Source organism: Panthera onca, chromosome C2 (assembly GCF_046562875.1).
Source record: "Panthera onca isolate mPanOnc1 chromosome C2, mPanOnc1 haplotype 2, whole genome shotgun sequence".
Classification (NCBI taxonomy): Eukaryota; Metazoa; Chordata; class Mammalia; order Carnivora; family Felidae; genus Panthera; species Panthera onca.
This window is the reverse complement of record NC_138347.1, coordinates 5645283-5664758: the sequence shown is the minus strand read 5'-3', so window position 1 is coordinate 5664758 and position 19476 is coordinate 5645283. Positions and strand designations below refer to the sequence as shown.

The 19476-nt window shown below is 50.6% G+C and overlaps 1 protein-coding gene across 2 annotated transcripts in view; it reads right to left on the bottom strand.

Annotated features, from left to right (window-relative positions):
* DSCAM (DS cell adhesion molecule) overlaps nt 1-19476 on the bottom strand; it is a 762026-nt gene that overhangs the window by 112875 nt on the left and 629675 nt on the right. For both annotated transcript variants that reach the window (XM_078452754.2, XM_078452755.2), the window contains exons 15-16: nt 11582-11749; nt 546-616 (exon numbers count right to left, since the gene is read on the bottom strand). In XM_078452754.2, coding sequence (XP_078308880.2) covers nt 546-616; nt 11582-11749 — 239 coding nt within the window. The remainder of the gene's footprint in view (nt 1-545; nt 617-11581; nt 11750-19476) is intronic.

The following is a 19476-nucleotide window of genomic DNA, read 5'->3' as shown; positions in this document are numbered from 1 at the left end:
CTCAAGCTGTGTCTCCCCGCGACCGGCTGACCAGCGGCTGGTCCGCACCTGTGGCCACGTACGGTCACTGCTGCCTCGGATGGCACCTGGCTCCCTGAGGGGACGTGACGGGCACTGTCCGGGACGCCGCGAGCTGGTGGAACAGTGCCGGCAGGGGTCCATTCCACCGGCTCAGTGGGCTTTGTGCCAGTCTCTAATGTGCCGCTGGGAGAAAAGCCACTAGAAAAAGCCCCCCGCCCCACCGGACAGAAATGAGACGCGCCGGCCACATCTGTTTCACTCTTTGTGTGGAGACCAGCTCTTAGGACTCCATCAAATTCCACGCGTGGAAACAAGGCAAAACGACCTCGCTCTTTGTGGGTACAGAATCGGCCGCACGAGTGTTCAAAACGGGGATACACATATTCGATTTCAAGAAAAGGGCTGTTAATCTCATTTCGCAAAACAGAAGTTGTACGAAATGTGAGTGCCTCGGCATCCTACCCCTTAACACGAGTGAAGGGCACACCCCGCGCAAAAAGCGTCAGGAATGCAAGTGTTTTTACCTTCCAGGTCACTCGGATGCTCTGAGATGAGATGGGCTCCAAGTGGACTTCCTGAGGTGGGCCGTCAGGAGCTGTGAAGACCAAAGCCCACAGGCCCGTTAGAGCCGAGTTCCAGAACCGACTGAAGTCTACACAACACGCAGGCCCAGAAGGCGCCCCCCTCCCCCGCCCCCCGCCACACCCCCCCGGAAGCACAGAGAAACGTGTTTGCAGCTTCAGGGAGCAAATCAATTTGGCGGAGTCACTGGGTCCTAAATTTACCCCGTGTTTACCCAGTCCCAGGAACAATGAACCTTGGGGACGTGTCCTTCTGTCGCCTCCTCACCACGCCTTTGACGACGTGATTAATAAACCCTAAGTCTGAGCAAGTTCACAGGTAAAACAGGAAGTTGAAAAACAGCATTTCTTTTATAAACCTCTGCGGTGGCTGTTGGAGCGCCCTCTCTTTCCCTTGGAAGCTCGTGTTTAGCGACATGGTATTGGGGCCACGCAGGTTGTTCAGAGCTATTGGGGCAAAGCAAAAAAATCGGGATTCGTCTGCCTTTGAGTCTCTTAGACGACTTTAGTTTTTCGCACTCTCTGACTAAAAAACTCTCGTTACCCAAAGTCTGTCGCCTTGGAAGGCGGAAGAAGCAAACTTGAAGAGTCAAAGCGTGCAAGTCGCATCACCTTATTTTCAACGGTTGTAGAGATTCCGATTACGTTCCAGTTCCAGTCGGTCACTAGCGTGAGCGACGTGCTGGCACTGAGCACACAGCGTCGAACTCAGAGGCGGAAAATATTTTTGTCCGCCGAGAGTTCACGTGTTATCAGAACGGCGAATGCACGCTCTGGGAGAAACCCCACCGTACGGCAGACCAGATACTCAAGTGTCTTCCGAGAAGTGGAAGCAACTGGTAACCCAGGACTCCGAGGAAGAGACTCCCTCGGATGCAAACGTGCTGTCAGAATGACAATTCTGTGATCCCTGCTGAGCTGCACAAGGGCCACATCTATGGACTTGGAGATGCCCCTTTGCGGCAGGGGAAGGAGCACGTGGCAGATAAGAAAGCAGAAACAGTGAATGTGAACTGGTCTGAAGGGTTCGCAAGTCAATGGCAGGGCTAAGATAAAGGTCAGATCAGGGGAGAGGGGAGGTCAAGGGAAACTTGTTTCCCTTGATTCAGGAGAAGCGTGAGCCATACTCCGATGGAGTTGCCAAGCTGGTGGGTGTCTCGGTCTTTCTGCCTGAGTTCAAATTCTGGCTGTTATCACTTAGTAGCTGTGTGGTGCTTTGCAGGTGACTTAATTCTCTGTCTGTTTCCCTCGTTATTTAACAGGACAATAAAATGCATGTCCTAGGATTGCTGTGAAAATCATGGACTCTGTAAATACAAGCAATAATAGTTATTACCATTGAGTGTTTTGCATAAGGGGAAGTAAAGGGGGAAATTCACACAATGAAAAGAAAAGGTACACTTGAAGGAACAACGTGTGAGCACAGACGCAAGGGCTCTATCAGGAGCAGAGGTGGTAGGGGTCCCAGGGGGCGTCGGAGCAACCACCTCCGGGTGGGAGGAGGGAAGAAAGAACGGGGATGCTTTCGGGGGACTTGCTGGGTGAGGGAAGCAGGCTCAAACCTGATTGCATTTTCCCAGCTAAATCATAAGAGGCAAGGTCAGGAAGTCAGAATTGGAGCAGGAAGGGGGGCCGTGGGCTTTAGGAACACACAGGCTTGAGGAATGGCCTGCGGAAAAGCGTGCCCCATACAGCACAGAGGAGCAGGGACCCCCAGTTTGGCACATGAACGTGACATGGGGAGAAGCTCACGTGTGGGCCTTCATGAGGCCACCGACAGGTGCAGACGGAGTGTGCAGGTGGGCTGGGGTGAGCAGTGCACTGGGCAGGAAGAAGGTGGCACCCAACTTCTACTGGAGGACGGACCACAGGACCCTATGACTCCATACAGGGGGGAGAAGCGGGGGTAGGGAGCTGACTCCAGAGGCCAGGGCTGGTGGGACCAGGAGAGAGTAAGAATGCCAAGAGGGGAAGACGATTTTCCAGAAAAAATGGTTCATCGTGCTTTAGAAATATGAACCGGGAGGGAATTGGAGATACTGGGTGTGCAATGAGCAGCTGGAAATGTTTACAAGGGCCGGGAGAGAGAGAGAGGAGGAGTTGAGTCTGCACTTGGCTTCCTTCCCCCATGCCTCCTTCCGTCTTGCTCACGCCAGCCCTGAGATCTGCCCTGCGGGTCTCCTTTCTGTGCTTGGTCGGCCGCTGTCCCCACGGAGGCTCTCAGCCTCACCCGACAGCCTGCTCCAGCCCCTCATCTATGGCTGGTGCCAGTTTCAAAGGGGACATGGGCCGAGAGCAGCCTTCAAACCACTCAGTCATCATACTGACTTCCCTGTGTTCTGTGTCCTGTGTCTTGCCTCCTTCTGCACGCTTCCATTCTGCACCCCCATCCCCCACGCACCCTCATGTCTCAGCTGCCACCAACATCTCAGTGGAACCCAACCACATCTGCCCTAGGCAGATCTGACCTTCTCCCCCGGAGCTTTCTTTTCCCTCTGTCAGTGTTGCCTGCCTGCACCTGTGTGATGCCCACAGTGCACCCCATCTCAGCATCGGGACCGTCACAGTCACTGTGGTGCTGGGCACACACATAGACTGTCTTCCCCTAGCAGACTCTAAGCTGAACCACCTCCCGATCCGGGTCCAGAGCAAGTCCCCGCTTTGAAGGGGAAAGAAACGTGCAGACACTGAAACAAAGAGCACAGTTCTCTCTCCCCAGCAGGTCATGGGGACGGTTGGTTCGCCATGGGTGCTGTGGCCTCTTGGATCCATCGATGATCCTCCAATGAAAGGAATGTGCTAGCACTGAAGGGGACTCCAGAGCAGGGACCAAGGGAGGGGCTGGCCTTCAGCCACCTGCCATAATGGTTGTCATAGCTCTGCACCTAGATTCTGCTCACAGGGTCAGGCCTTGAATGCAGGAGCCTTCCACAGCAGCTCCAATGAATACCCGTGGGACAGGTTTCTCCCACATTGATGATTCTGTGGTTATCAGGAAGCATGGAGTTTGAGCCTGAAAATCCTTCTTGGAAAAATTACTTTGAGGTCTGACAGCTATATACTGGTGCTGAATTATTTTAATTTAATTGTGCTACATCGAATTTCATGAGGATCCCATTTGAGAGGCACCGGAGGCAGTGTGGGGACAGCCCCGCATTCTGCGTCCTCTGAGTGTGTCTGGGCCGTGGCCTGTGGTGTGGTGGCACACAGTCTCAGGCTTCATATCCTTGATGACATGTAGTCAGGCTTAAAAACAAAGATGTGAGGACAGTGTTTATAAAATGGCCTGGATTTTATCAGAAAACATGAAGTCAATAATGCAGTCATGAACTGGGGAGGATTTGTTTTTCCAGGCTGGTCCCTTACTCTCCGAAGGCCCCCCCGCCCCAGTCCCTGTCTCTAGGACAGACCTGACCATGTTTAAGAACATGGCACCTTTTTATGTAGCCTAGTGGTTTGTTAGTAACTCATTTATTTGTTGGCCTATTCTCTGAAGGGAATGGTTTCTGACCTCCCCTCTCTTAAAAATAAAGTGATAGAAGGGTGCCTGGGTGGCTCAGTCGGTTAAGCATGTGACTCAGCTCAGGTCATGATCTCACGCTCCGTGAGTTCGAGCCCCACGTCTGGCTCTGTGCTGACAGCTCGGAGCCTGGAGCCTGCTTCGGATTCTGTGTCTCCCTCTCTCTCTGCCCCTCCCCCCTGCTCATGCTCTGTCTCTCTCTCTCTCTCTCTCTCTCTCTCTCAAAAAATAAATAAACATTAAAAACAAACAAACAAACAAAGTAATAGAAAAAAAAAAGACAAGGGAGGAAAGAACAACCTACACACACACACACATTAGCGCCATGCCCATGCCCAATTAAACTAGGACGCATTTTTGGTTTTTTGAGCACTGAATTTTCCACTGTAAGTTTCTAAAGCATTATAGGAAAAACCTTTATTGAAAAAATTAGTCTGCTTTTGGAATTTGCATGCTTTCCTGAGCTGTAATTAGCCCCCGAGTCTTCATCTCATGGCAAACAGAGGATTTCTGTAAAGTTATAATCCAAGGCAGATTGAAATCCCAAATGCTGAAAGTATTCAAGATCAACCACTAGGTCCTCATTTATTTAACTAACTTTGAAAATCGTGTTGACATCTGACATTTAAGAATTTATGTACATGCTCTTGAACTGAAGCTATCACTATATATAAAAAGCATAGTTTCTTCTTTTTCTAGCTTTTTCTTGCAAGCAGGGAGGTAAGAATTAAGAATGAATGTGATTTTTCAAAACAAACACTCTTTGTATTTCTATAGAAGCCCAAACTGTTCAATCTGCAAAACGATAGTAAGTGAAAATGATATTTCAGTTCCTCATGTTTTTCCTAGGCAAGGCAGCCTTTACTAATTCTGTCTGGCTCGAGACACAATGATGACGGACCCTTCCTAACCTCCAGACACGCAGACCTCTGCTCTTGATTTCCTCTTACGGGCACCAGGGCTGGCCTCTCATCCCTGCCTCCTGACACAGCCCCTCTCCCTCATCCTGCTAACCTGACCCCTTGTGGCTCTCAATGGACAGTCTCCACAGACAGTCCTCTCTCTCACTTCCCATCAGCAGATACCAAGACTCCAGCTGTGGCATACCCCTCTACCCTCGGAATATTCTCTCCTCCACAAAGCCATCTCCTGGCTTTATTCAGACTCTTGGAACCAAATCAATCATTTAACTTGGCTGAACCATCCCAGTGGGAATCTGTTCCAAGTTTCCACCTCTGGTTCCCTTATTGGGGAATTTACTGAGGGCTTACTCTGCACAGGTCCAAAAGTAGGCAAGGACTAGGTATAAAAATGGGTTTAAAAAATGTCCAAGTGGGGGGGCATCTGGGTGGCTCAGTGTATTGAGTGTCTGATTCTTGATCTCAGCTTAGGTCATGATCTCAAGGGCCTGAGTTCAAGCCCCGCACTGGGCTCCATGCTGGGCATGGAACCTACTTAAGAAAAATAAAAAAATAAGGAAAAAAATGTCCGAGGGGCAACTGCACAATTCTACCACACGTTCACTTCTGATGGAGGTATTGGGCATGAGAGCAATGTTCTTTGCTGGGAGAAGGAGACAAAGACAGTGTTTAATAAAAATCAAATTAAACAAAGAACAGTTGACCCCTACATGGGAAAAAAAGGAATTCACTTAATAACTATTTATCAAGTGAATAGTTTATTAATTTAACTTTTTAATTTAAGACTTATTATGTGCCAAACGGTATTCTAGGTGGCTGGGATGCAGCAATGAACCAAACAGGCAACTATTCCTGACCTTGTGGGAGGGACTAAAAATAGCTCATAAACAAAATAAATTGGTAGATTATATGCTATGTGGATGGCGAGTGATGCTATTTTTAAAGAATGAGAATGTTGAGGAAGGGAGGGGACCTAGTATGCTTGAGCAGGCAGTGGGTTGGACCAAACACCTGAGGAGGTGTGGGAGGAGGGGGAAGAACATTCCAAACCATTCTAGAACATTCTAGGTTAGCCAGTGAGGGACTATAGGGCATGGATGAGGGACAGCGAGGCAGCCAATGATTTGTTTGGTTTAATTCTCAAAGTCTTTCAGTGGAAGCTGAAGAAAAACGACAGCCACGGGGGCAGATTGCTAAAGGCTCAGCGGCAGGGCGTGCCCGGTTCTTCCCTGTGGGCAGACGCTGTGCACTTGACCGTCTTCTGGAAGAACACGGTTGATGCCACACTGGGTCCTACTGTGCACTGACCTTCATGTATACTGTTACACGTGGATGCCTTTTATTCCTTAAGCCCTCATCATATCCTCTCCCTCTCAGCCCCCAGCTCAGCACAAAGAGGACACTCTTCCTCTGGATCACATCTTGTTTCTCTGGACTGTGATCAAGCCTGACGCCCAGGGCTGTTAACTTAGCACCAGATCCAATGGAAACCCAGCGACTCCATGTGGTGACCCTTCCGTCATCCTGACCTTCTCTCCTCTGGTGCGTCTGGAAAAAAATTCAGTGGTTTCTCTGTGAGCTCCTGCATATCTGAACTTCTGCATTCTATGGGCAGTTTCATAACGAAGACGGTGAAGGGATCAGCCACCCAACCTCGGGCACCGGCGCTGGTGACACATAGCGTTCGGAGCACAGCTGCTAATGGGGAAGCTGGTCTTGGGTGAGGGTCAGCTGTGGACGTGACGCGACGATCGGTGTTGAAGGAACTTGGTAAGACAGTGCGCCTCCGGTCCATTAGGATCTAATCCCATTAACTCTTGCCTGTGTCCCTACTTCCTCTCTCTCCTTCTGCTCTCTGAGGGGCTAGAGGCTGCTGAGGGAAGTCAGGAAGACAGCTCTAGACAGTGAGACCCCTGATGCATGTCAAGCATATACCAGGGTGTCTGACAAACGCATCTGTGAGCCCTCACATGAAAACACACTTGGGACTGTGGCATTGGAACTGTGCTATTTTCTAATGTTGGGTAAGGACACTGTGTAGGTGGCAGTGACACCTTCCGCACTAAGCTTTGTGACGGAAGATACAGCAGGAGTCCAGAACCCACATTCCCACCACGGCCTAAATTAGGGATCTGTAAACTTTTAAAACAATTTTATTTATTAATACTTTTGAGAGAGAGAGAGAGCACGCACAAGTGGGGGAAGGACAGAGAGAGAGGGAGACACAGAATTGGAAGCAGACTCCAGGCTCCAAGATGTCAGCACGGAGCCCGATGCAGGGCTTGAACTCACAAACCGTGAGATCATGACCTGAGCTGAAGTTAGGCACTTAGCCAACTGAGCCCCCAGGTGCCCCTGGGATCTATAAACTTTTTACGTAAGGGGACAAGTAGTAAATATTTAGGCTTTGCAGGCCACAGGAGGTCTCTGTGACATATTCTTCTTTTTAAGATGAAAAACCTATTCTTAGCTTGAGGGTTGTAAGTGGGATTTGGCTCATGGGCTGTAATTTGCTGAACCGTTACATGAAAGAAGGGTGGGGCGATGATGAACTCAGGGGAGTATATGGTCAGCCTCCAGGTAACCTCTGTACCCTTGGCCCCAGCTGATTCTTGACAAGCAGGCACTCAAGAGGAATTGTTACTAGATTTTGATCTGAGTTTTCCAGATTTTAAAAACTGACACCTAAATTCAAAGATTGGCACGCTAATAGGCAGACCCGAGCCGAACACACACTCAGGCCTGCTGTGCTGTGGGCTGCAGTCTGTGACCGGGAACAAGGCCCAGCCCATCAGGACAGGGTCAGGAATCTCAGGCTGCTGGCTCTGGTGATGCCCGTGTCTTAGCTGGTGCTCGGACACGTGTGGCTTCCTCTTCCTCCACCTTCCACCCCTTCTTCCCTTTTGCCTCTCTCTACTTTTCTTCTTTTATTTTTTTTTAATCTTTACTTATTTTTGAGAGAGAGAGAGAGAGAGAGAGAGAGACAGAGTACGAGTGCTAGAGAACAGAGACAGAAGGAGACATAGAATCTGAAGCAGGTTCCAGGCTCGGAGCGTCAGCACAGAGCCCGACGCGGGGTTCGAACTCACAAACCGTGAGATCATGACCTGAGTGAAGACGCCTGACCGACTGAGCCACCCAGGTGCCCCTCTCCTTTTCTCTCCTCATGAGGCCCTTCAAAGCTTCAGTGCAATATATCCTCATCGCACACACAGGGGGTTCACCGTTATACCCACTCTAACACAATCGTGTGAGGCATTTTCATGAATATTCCTCCCACATCAGAATTCCATGAAAGGTCTGCCTTGTGCCAGCCACACATGAAGAATGAGACCTGAGCAGCGTGTAGCACCTGATGATGAGGGGGGTCACGGCATCATCCGGGACACTGAGCTCCATGGAGAAATGATGATATGCCTCAAAGGCAATTGCCAGAAGGATTCCTACTTGTGCTGGGGAGGAGCACTAATGTCATCCAGGGAGATGGGAACTTGGTTGCCCTTCCAGACAGAGGACTCAGCACACATGCACAGCATGGCAGGTGGGGGGCAGCAAAGGGCCAGAGGAAGCCGAGTGCAGCTTCCAAGTACAGGGGGTGTGGGGAGACCCGGACCTAACTAACCACCTCCCCGACTCATGTCCCCACCCAGGTGGGTACTGACCGATGTCCCCCGGTACCTCAGACTTGGGCAATGCCTCGCCATAAAAATGAGCGGGTCTACAGATTCCGGAAGTTTCCATCTGAGGATTCTTACTGCCTGAGAGGTGAATGTTTTTTTAATCTATTTTTGAGAGAGAGAGCATGCAGACAGGGGTGGGGCAGAGAGAGAGGGGGACAGAGGATCTGAAGCAGCTCTGTGCGGACGGCAGCGAGCCTGATGTGGAGCTCCAGCTCGCGAACCGCGAGATCGTGACCTGAGCGGAAGTTGGACGCTCAACCGACTGAACCACCCAGGCTCCCTTGAAAAAATCTGCTTTTTAAAATTCCAGCCACAAAACCTATGCACCCAGACAAAGCCAAATTCTGTTTTGAAGCTTCACTCTGTTCCACCTGCTCCTCTCCTTGCATCTTCCCTTCGCTCATCTGAATAGTAAATGAGCGGGGCTGGCGGGAAGGAGCAGCCGACAGCAGCCAGCGTGCAGGTAAAATCCAAGAGGCCGCCCTGGAAGCCAAGGAGGTGGCTTCTGCATCTGAGCGTCTGCAGAGATGCTGGGAATCTGTACTGCAGGCCGGTGACCGGAGCAGCTGTTCGCCTGACCGCCCAGCCCGGAGGGACGCGCTGCCATGGCAACGGCCAGCTGCAGCAGAGGCCACGCAGAGCCAGAGAAAAGCAGCAGGATTCATAACGGCGATCAGGAAGGCAGCCCCAAAATGCACCAGGGGAAAATACAGTTTTCTTGAGAAGGCTGTCAAGACGGGGCAGCGTTAGGAAGGAAGGAGAAGTTTGCACAGTGCGTCAAAGATTACATTTTGGGGACAGTGTGTCTTCCCTAAATATACAACGTGATGACATTCCAGGAAGTTAGTGGGTTGTTGAAATATTTAAATAAAATTCTATTTCTGCAGGAGCGTGTTGATGCGCATTTCTCACTTGTTTGAGACCTACAGAGTGCTTTCACAGCCTGCCTTTCCCCCCCACCCGATGACCCGCACGGTTGGGGTCAGGAGGAGAAAGCCATCATTACGTCTGTTTTGCAGATGAGCAATCACACCGAGTTTCTAAGTAATAGAAATGGCTCAGCCCCGGACACTCAAGCATAAAGCTATCCTATTGCCTGCCCTTAAAAACGGTTTTCAAGAACTGATGTGTTCCTGGGTTGAGAAAAAGTGCTCATCTCTAGTTCGGGAAGAGCTGTCCATTCCAACCCAGTACTGACAGAAGACGGTATTGACGTAATCAGAAGAATACATGTTTGCATTTTTTTTGAGCCAGCAACCTTACTTCCTGGAATTTCCCCTAAAAAAATAGCCTTAAATGTCAAAAGATATACCAGAAAGGATGTTCATCACAGTGGTGTTTGTAGTAATAAGAAATGGAAAATTTCTTATTACTAATAATAAGATCTATCTTATTATCTAATAAGATCTATATAAGATCTAATAAGATTCGATTTATTAAGTAGATGGTGGAAGGGTATCATTAGGAATCGCAGACGAGTACTTAAGGGTATACAAGAGCGATGTCCTTCCGGAAGGCCGCTAATGAGGGCCAAAGAGAAGTGCGTGGAAGGAAGAAAGTCAAGAACAGCCCTAATTCCCCCGGTGAAAGCTGAAACAGATCTCCCGTGGACTCTCACTCATCTGGGGATGATCCTCTTAACCCTGGTGATGAAGAAGGGATCTGAGACTACGTTTCCAACTTTATTGCAGTGGTGGGTAGTAGCTGATTATCTCCGATTTCAGGCAGAGAAAGAAAAGCTAGGTTTGGGGCTGGACACTCTTCCTCCCAAGAGATGAGCTTGGCCTTGATTCCTTAGTTTTCCTTCCCCCTCTCCTGCCAGGAGGTGGGTTGACAGTCAGCTTTCTCAGTCCTCTACAAACTGGTTAATTCACCCCCTGGTAGCCATGCATGTGGGGGAGCGTGCACACGTGTGTGTGTGTGCGATGACTGATTTACGAGGTGGTATCGCCATGTTCACTGGTAGCTCTAGGTGGTGGGATTATGGAAGCGGTTTTACCTTCTACAAAATGCTGATCTCTAGCCTCTTAATTTTCTTTTAAAAAAATTTTTTTGACATTTATTTATTACTAAGAGACAGAGAGAGACAGGGCATGAGTATGGGAGGGGCAGAGAGAGGGGGAGACACAGAATCGGAGGCAGGTTCCAGGCTCCGAGCTGGCAGCACAGAGCCCGACGTGGGGCTCGAACCCACGAATCTCGAGGTCATGACCTGAGCCGAAGTCGGCCGCTTAACCGCCTGAGCCACCCAAGAGCCCCTAGCCTCTTAATTTTTAACACTGACTGTGAAATTCTTTGTAATAGGAAAAAGAACAGTAAAGTGTGCTATAGAAATATTGACATTTCTAACCAACAAAATATCTCCTACCACTGTCCCCCCAACTCCTCACGCACAGAGTTTTCTTGCCATTTTCTACTGAAGCGATCCTCTCACACCTGGGCTGCGTAGGGCCTTGGGCAAGACATACACTCAAGGCTCTCCTGTCAGACTGGACTCCATGCATCCAAACCAAGGAAGTGTAAAAATAGCAGCTTTTACAATTGTAAAAGTAAACCGTAAACTGTAAAAGGCAATCGTAAAAGTGGTCGTGCAGCTCTTTAAATATCACCAGATTGTTAGTCTTCTAGGTTTGCCTTTTAATTCTTGGACACGAGAACCCTGAACGAAGTCTTATTTGAAGAGCAGCGCCTTCAAAGCAGGAGGCAAGGCACTGTCCGAGTCTCTAACAGGGCCTGGCGCCATGGAGGGAACCCTTCAAAGGCCAGACACAGGCAAAGGCCTGAGTCCTTGTTAGCTGCCTGAGCCCTGAGGGCCGGCTGGGGGGCTCTGGGGTGTGGGCCTCGCCCGGTCACACGCACCTGCCTCGTCCGCGGTGATGGAGAGCTCGTTGCTGGGCTCGCTCTTGCCAATCCGGTTCTTGGCGTACATGCGGATGCTGTAGGTGGAGGAAGGGTGGATGTCAATGATGGTGGCCGAGTTCAGTTGAGGGGAAACATCTTTGGTTCTCTGAGCAGAATCCCAGGAGTCTTTTGGGTTTTGTTTTTCAAAAAAGAAGAGATAGAGACGTGAGTTTTTTTTCTCTGCCTTTGACAGTTCACAACTAGGAATCAAACACAGACAGACACACACACACACACACACACACACACACACACACACACACACACAGAAAGGAAGGAGGAAGGGAAGAAAGAAAAGTTAACAACTCTAAGTGAATTCTCAAAGCAATGCTCCCAGTGTGTTCCAGCGGGCTGGCCACCAGAGGGGGACATCATACTCTCGTTACCCACGCTGACGGGGACAAGGGCTGTGGGTGATTGAGTCCGGGAGGACCTCGGAGGCAACCCCACCCATGTACTCGTGGATATGAAGGAGGACAGTACACGCGGTAAAAGCACATGTCAGTGAGGCGGTAAACAGCCATAGCAAGGCACTCATTGTACAGAACAGCAAAGGGGATTACGGTTCAGGCACTGCCCCCCACGCCCCCCCCCCCCCCCCCAAATCCCTGGTCCTAAAAAGCATTTGAAGAGCAGAAAGACCTCTAGCCATATCAGGTCCTTCCTTCTCCAGAAGCAGAGGGGTGAATGTGAAATACCTCCATAAACACGAATCTCAGTCTCCGGCGTCAACGTTTACTTTCAAAGAATTTATTGTAGGGATTCTTTTTCAACCACAGTAATATTAACAAGAACCCGTGCCCCATGTGAAGAGGGAGCATTGGAGAGGTGACAGTTTGTACCTGCTGATATTTAGGCTTCAACCAATAAGGAGCACGCAATTCTTATTTCAGAAGACATTTGGGCGGTTGTTAAGGGCGGGGGGTGAGGGATGAAGAGATGGGATCAGTTGTGGGAGAAAAAAGACAGGAGGTGGTGGACACAGATGACGCTGATGTACTCCCACAGCCCCCGGGGTCCCCTAGGGTGACGTTCGCTTGCAGGAACCCCACTGAGATTCTGCATTCCCTTCTGGATTCTGAGCTCTATGACAGCAGAGACCATGCTCGCCGTGTTCAATGCCGTGTCCCCAGTGTTTGCACAGTGCCTGATGCACAGCAGACAAGCCACGATTAAATGCATATTTAACAGATACATAAATGGCACACACACAGACCTCCAAGCCCTGGGTTCGTTTCCCCCTTCCACGTTAATGATGAGCACGGACGTCTAGAGGGCTGGTCTGCCTAAAGGTAGCCGTGAATGTTAAGAGGTCTTCTGGACCTTGTACCAAAATAGGTTTCTCCAAGGTGGCCTTGGAATGCTGTATCTTATCAGAGAACACAGCACAATGAATATCCATTGCACCTAAAAGGAAAACTGTCACTTGAGTCAAGAAGACTGAAGATAGAAGAACTCGGACGTAGAAGAAGCTGGTACAAAAATTCCAATGGTGGAAGGGAAGAGTGGGTTTCAACAGAGGAGCCCGAAGTGAGGGGATTAAGTACCAGTGGCCTGACACGTAGACACGAGCCTTGTCCTGCGAAGGAGAAAGCCAAGCCTTCTGGAGAAGACGTCTGGAACAAGAGAGGAACCCTCAGGCACTAGAAGGTGCCGAGAAAGTAGCTAACCAGCCCTGGGAGGAAGCAGATACTTGTGGTGGTTGATGGCTCTGCCCAGGGCCGTGTGGAGGTTTCTGGAATTGCCAGGATGTGTCTGGGAGGTGGCCGAGAGCCCCAAGAGGCATAGTGACATGCACTGACCACCTCCTCCTCCTGCCAATCAATTCATGAGTAGTCCGTGGGGTCGTGGCCAAGGCCGGGGGTCATGGGCTGGAAGCAGAAGGTGTTTTTAGCTTCTTTCTTGCAGTTCTTACTCTTTGGCAGAAAAAAGGATGATGTCAACGATCATGATTATTAGAATAAGGCTCAAAACAACACAGGGTGGATTTTGAGCTGAAGGTCAAGAAGATGAGAAAGAATGTTTTATCCCGGAAGATTTGAAAGTAACCGAGTGGAGAAGGAGAAGAAAGCGTAGTTCAATCCACCAGACACCCTCTGGCAAATGATACAGCATCAAAGGAGGAATAAAAACAAGGAGGTGACTGCCCAGGAGAAAAGAGTCGGGACAGGGCTTGGAAATGCGGCTTCTGATCTCAGACGCCGACGTGCGGACAGGCAGGACGTGGATTATTAGCAGAGTGTGCTGGAGAATGCAACCCTGGGCGTTGCAAACACCCACAGAGCGATCCTGGCACTTGGGAGGCTGGAAATGCACACTGAAATGCAAATACAACTAGGAAGGGTGTACCACGGACAAAATACAGAAACTTAGGGGTACGTCACAAGCAGAAATGCAGGCTGGGGAATCGGAGAGGCCTGGGATGCAGGCATGAATGGAGAGTACTGACTGGTTAAGGGCACGGACGGGAAGAGGCAAGGAATGAAATTGTCAGGGGAATTTATCACGGGTCTCCCTGCCCAGTGGAGGAAGGGGACGGTGCTGTCCGGATGCAGAGAACGAAGGCAGTGTAAGGAGGGTTTATAAGTCACGCTGGAAGATCGTTCACGAGGGACCATTTGCCAAGGTGTGGGCTGGGCTACAGGAGCTTGCAGAGGTTGCTCACACTCCCAGCATCTAGCAAGAGTGTGGAGCTGCTCCCTCTGCGTCGGGAGGGCCAAGGGATGGGACAGCGTGGTCGGAGTCCAGACAGGGCTGGAACCTCAGAAGAAGAGCCCAAGAGAAGCTGCATACACAGAACGCAGCGGCTGCCAGGATCCTTGTCTGATCATTCTCTGTGCCTGGCACTGGGTGAAGCCAAGGGGAGGTCAGAGGGAAGAAAATCTGTGTTGTAGTCTTGGAGGTCAGCCTCCCCGAGAAGGGCAGACGATGGGTTTGTGCGGCGGGTCAAGGCGGCAGCCAGAGAACAACCAGCGGCACAGGGAACTCGTGTTTGTGGAGTAGGACCTGGTCACCCAGCACTGTGGGTGGCAATTTACAAATGTGACTCCTGCCGTCCCCGAATGTGTGGGCACAGTGGAAACACCCTGGAGCTTTCTGACAATGGCACTTTCAGACCTACTGAATCAGAATCACCGGGTAATGGTGCCCAGGAACCTGTACTTTTAAAAAGCCTCTCTCTGGGGCGCCTGGGTGGTTAATTCTGTTAAGCATCCGACTCCGGCTCAGGTCACAATCTCGTGGACTGTGAGTTCGAGCCCCGCGTCGGGCTCTGTGCTGACAGCTCAGAGCCTGGAGCCTGCTTCGGATTCTGTGTCTCCTTCTCTCTCTGCCCCTCCCCTGCTTGCGCTCTGACTCTCTCTCAAAAATAAACATTAAGAAAAATTAAAATAAATGAAAACAAAAAGCCTCTCTCTGGGTCATTCTGATGCATGGCTAGAGTTTGGAGTCATTTATTTGGCTGAATTATTACAACATCCTGGTGAGGTAAGGATTTTTATTTTCATCGTGAAGGTCCAGAAACTCAGGCCATTGACACGGCCGCTCTGAGCTGGGGCTGGGCTTTGACCTCACCTGTGTTACCTTGAAGCTCCAGGTCATTTTCCTGTAGCATATCACCTCCACATATTCTCTGCAGAACACCTAATGAGATTGGGTTTCAATTTTCTAGACACGTGCTGAACATCTCTTATGTTCAGATGCAGGCTTTCTGACAAGTGTGTGACTTGGCTGACTGACGAGGAGTTTGGCCAAGTACAAGAGAGGGGACTCTGGCCAAGAATGAATGTAGTGACTATGGATATGTAGAACAAGGGTCTGGAGGGCTGCGCACGAGGTTTAGACAGGGCATGTCTGAAGCGTTCTTGGACAAAGTGGGCAGGGTTCCCTGATCTGCCCCAGAGAGATGGAGGAGTTCACAGTCATATTCCTGCCTCTGAAACTCCAAGCAATCCCTGTGGGAAAGGACTGAGGGAGCCCACAGGGACCAGGGTGCTTGTACGGGATTAGGGATGCTCGCTGGGGAGCCCCACTTGGGGGTCCAATACCCTAAGTCAGGGGTCAGCAGATCACCAAGGACAAACCTAAGAAGGGTGAACTTGATCTAAAGAAGTGTTCGTTGTTAGAGGCCAAAGACCAGGAGGCATGACGGTGACCAGAAGGGCTTTTCTGGAGACAAAATGACACTAAATGCTTAAAAATTTAGAGGCAGCTCAGAGAAGGACCAGTTCCACTGCATTAGTTAATAGAAGGGAGACGTAGCACATAGGGAAAGCCTCTTTTGCTCTGTCTGCTCCATGGAGGAGAATGTTCTTGGGGTGAGAGGGAGAAGGGAGGCTGGAGAAAGAAGAAAGTTCTGGAAGACGGCACCTACCTGCATAAGAGAGTTTGTGCTTCCTGGGGGCTGGGTGGTTACATTCTGGGACAAGAGAGCACGCCAAGGCACTGGGGCCCACTGGGCAATCTGTGGGGCACGGTGGAGGAGGAGACGGGTGCCAGAAGAGGGGACGTGGGCACGAGGCAGGCTACCTTCCAAAGAGGGGAAGGAAGTGAGCTGCTGAGCTGGCGGCACACACAGAGTGAGATGCTGGAGTTGTTTGGTGAAGGGGTTCTTTGTGTCCACCCGGAGGAGAAGCAATGGTCATTAGGAACCAAGTAACGTGGAAGACAAAGCAGCCAGTGGAACTGGTTGAACTACATGAACAGAACTCGATGATACTGGCATGGCAAGACTGAGATGGTCGGGAGGGTGTCGCAGGAGATACCAGTAAGGGGACTTGGGATATTTTCTTTTTCCTGCTAAACAGAAAACCAACAGAGTCATCTGCCTTCAAATCCTGGAAGGGATAGCATTTGACCAAAGGTTTTAGGGGTGGGAAGAGGGCCACCGGACTCAGGAAGGTCTGTGTTGGTGCAAGAAATGTGAGAATTCTGACAGTTGTGGCTGGGTCAAGGCAGAATGGTGCTTCCTTGGGGCTAGTGAGTTCCCACTGCTGGGACTGTCCAAGCACAGATGGAATGACGGCTTGCAGGGACCCGCTCTGTTAAGAACACAAAGTACAGCCATACGTAAATTAACAAAGAGTAGAGGAAAGTGCCTTTTGGGTGTGATTTCAGTGCTTAAAACAGAGAATGAGAATCAACACGCTAACAAATGTTTACTACAAATCTCATTTGTATGATGCTCGCTGTGGGGGATGCAGGCTCATAGCACAGGGCTGCAGGGGGATTACAGGGGTCCCCCAGGGGGTCAAGAGAGCCCTCAGAGGGACAACTTCCCAGCAGGGGAGACGGATCTTAAGTATCTTCCCAGTAGAGGATCCAGGTACTAAAGAAGCAGTCAGAAGCCGACCAAATGTTCCAAGGCGTTTAGGATGCTCTAAGAGTAGACAAAGGAGCACACTATAAAATGGGTGGTCAGGGAAGGCTTCCTGGAGGAAGTGACATTTAAGCTGTGATTTGAAGGACCAGTTTTCTATGTACGCAGCCTTAAATTAACTATCTTAAATTATGGTTGTTCCTTTCATACACCCCAAATCTAATGTGGAGGCAACAAATACGAGAAAAGCCCAGACCAACATGCTTTTTTACAGCAGTGGATACAGTTACTGCCAGCTGCCAACGCAGATCTTCTGTCCAGGCCTTTCACACTGAAAGAGGTGGACGGTCTGGAGGGCCCTCCTGGAAATCTGAGGTCATGGAGTCCGGGTTCCTCCCCAGTGACTCTCCTGGGACGCATTCTATCTCAAACTGGGCTCACCGCGCTCCAGGGCTGCGTGAACATCTCAGCCACCCACCAGGCTGGTCCTGTGTGTGGCTGAAAGAGAGGATGACAGATGGATGGAACCTGACTGCAGCCACATCACAGAGAAGGAGCTCTCCTACCTGCGTGATGTAGAGCCCGATCAGTTTGTAATTTGGAAATGCCGTGGAGAGGATTCTTAGATTTGGGTCGCAGGTAAATTAAGTGCCATCAGTATTTACTGAGTGCTCCCAACATGACAGGCACCATGCTAGATGTTGGGACCTAGGGGCACACGATCCCAGAGTTCCTGCCTTCAGGGAACTTATGGGGAGCACTGGGGGGGGGCGCGCACTGAGGACTCTTAAATGGGCGACACCGACGGTTTTGGAGGCATTCGATCCCTAAGCACTGGGTGCACGCTAGAGTAAGAGTGAAAGCTGCTATTTAATAGAGGTTTGCCATCTGCCAGACACAGGGGAAAGTGTTTTAAAGCAGCTCCCGTCTTTAAAGAATATTCACCAAATACGCATTGGGTGCCCACAGCATGCTGGGTGCTGTGCTGGGTGTTGGGGAAACGGGTTGGGGGAAACTCAATCTGGTGGCACGGGGACTTCCAGCCCAGTGAAGATGGCACACCCACCAGCAAGTCACACTTGCAATGGCCCTCATCCCACGGAAGGTGGCATTTGTGGTAGCAGGGCTTAGAACTTCTCGGTGGGCAAAACGCAACCCACGACCGCGTCATAAAAGTGTCGGTCCTCCCTGAGGTCATTAACAAATCTGATGCAATCCCAATAGCAATGCCAAGAATATTTTTATGGAGCTAGACAGGTTGATGCGGATGGCTCCATGTGTAGAAAGCTAATAAGACACTGAAAGGAAAAGTCGTAAGGGTGAACCAGGGCCACCAGAAGTGGAACCACAAAGCCTGCGTGACTACTGCAGTCTAGTGCCGAGGTAGAGATGGACAAAACGGTGGCATTGACTAGAAAGTCCAGAAAGAGACACAGGTGCACGTGGAAAGCCAGGGGGCGATAAAAGTAACATCTGGAACCAGTGGGGAAAGGTGGGCTTTTTAGTAAATCATGTTGGGGCAGGAGGATTCCCATCTGGGAAAAGGTCAAAGTAGAGCCAAATCTCCCAGCATATCCAGGAATCAACTCCAAATGGATTAGAGATCTCAATTTTAAAGAGCAAGAGAAAGAAACCATACACATAGGAAGCAGGGGAGATCGTTTTATAGCCCCGTTGTAGAGAACAGCTTTTCTAACTTGACTCGACATCCAGATGCGATAAAAGGAAATGTTGATAAACGTGGGAACAGAAAACACAAACAAACTGCCCACCACAGCCCAGCCGGGAAAGAAAGGAGATGATGCTCTAGGAGCACGCAAGCGGGAGGCCAGAAATGCGTCCTTGCAGAGGTGACGTGAGGAGTGGGGTCTAAGGAGCAGGTGGGGGTAAGCATGGGAACCGTGTGGTCCAGGGAAGGGGGGTGGTTCTCCAGCCGGAGGACAGCCTGTGACCTTTGAAGGACTCGTCACAGGGAGGGGTTGTGGAGTCCCATGTCACAGAGGGGAATGCTGAGGGCAGGGGACCAGTGAAGGCACACGGCCAGGTAGACACAGGGCCAGCGGCGGAGCCAGGACAGGTTGTGCAACCACTGGACCATCACCGGCACCTGGACACCGGCACCGAGGCACTGACCCTGCTGTCCTGGGAGCCCGCCTGGGGACCCATGCCAAGAGCACAGAAGCCCGGGGTCCCGCAGTCAGTGCTCGGCCAGAGGCTGGCGGGGCCATCCCTCCCCCGCCCAGGACTCTGTGGACTGTCCCCATGATGTGCGCGTGCGTTTCTCTGGAGAGCTCACTGTTACCATCAGTTTCGGGGCCACTCTCTGCTAGCACATGCTGGCTTCACTAAGGAGTGTTTCCTTTCCTTCAAGACGGGCATGGCGGACCTTGGGATCCCTAGGCTCCTTCCTGACCTAGGTCTTTAGAACAAAGGCAGGGCCTCCTTGCTTCCCTTTGGCCCTGGAAACCCGTTTCTCCCAGTTCCTGAAAGAGCCCTGTTTGGGCCAGCACCGTCTCCAGCCTGCTGGCCGTCACTG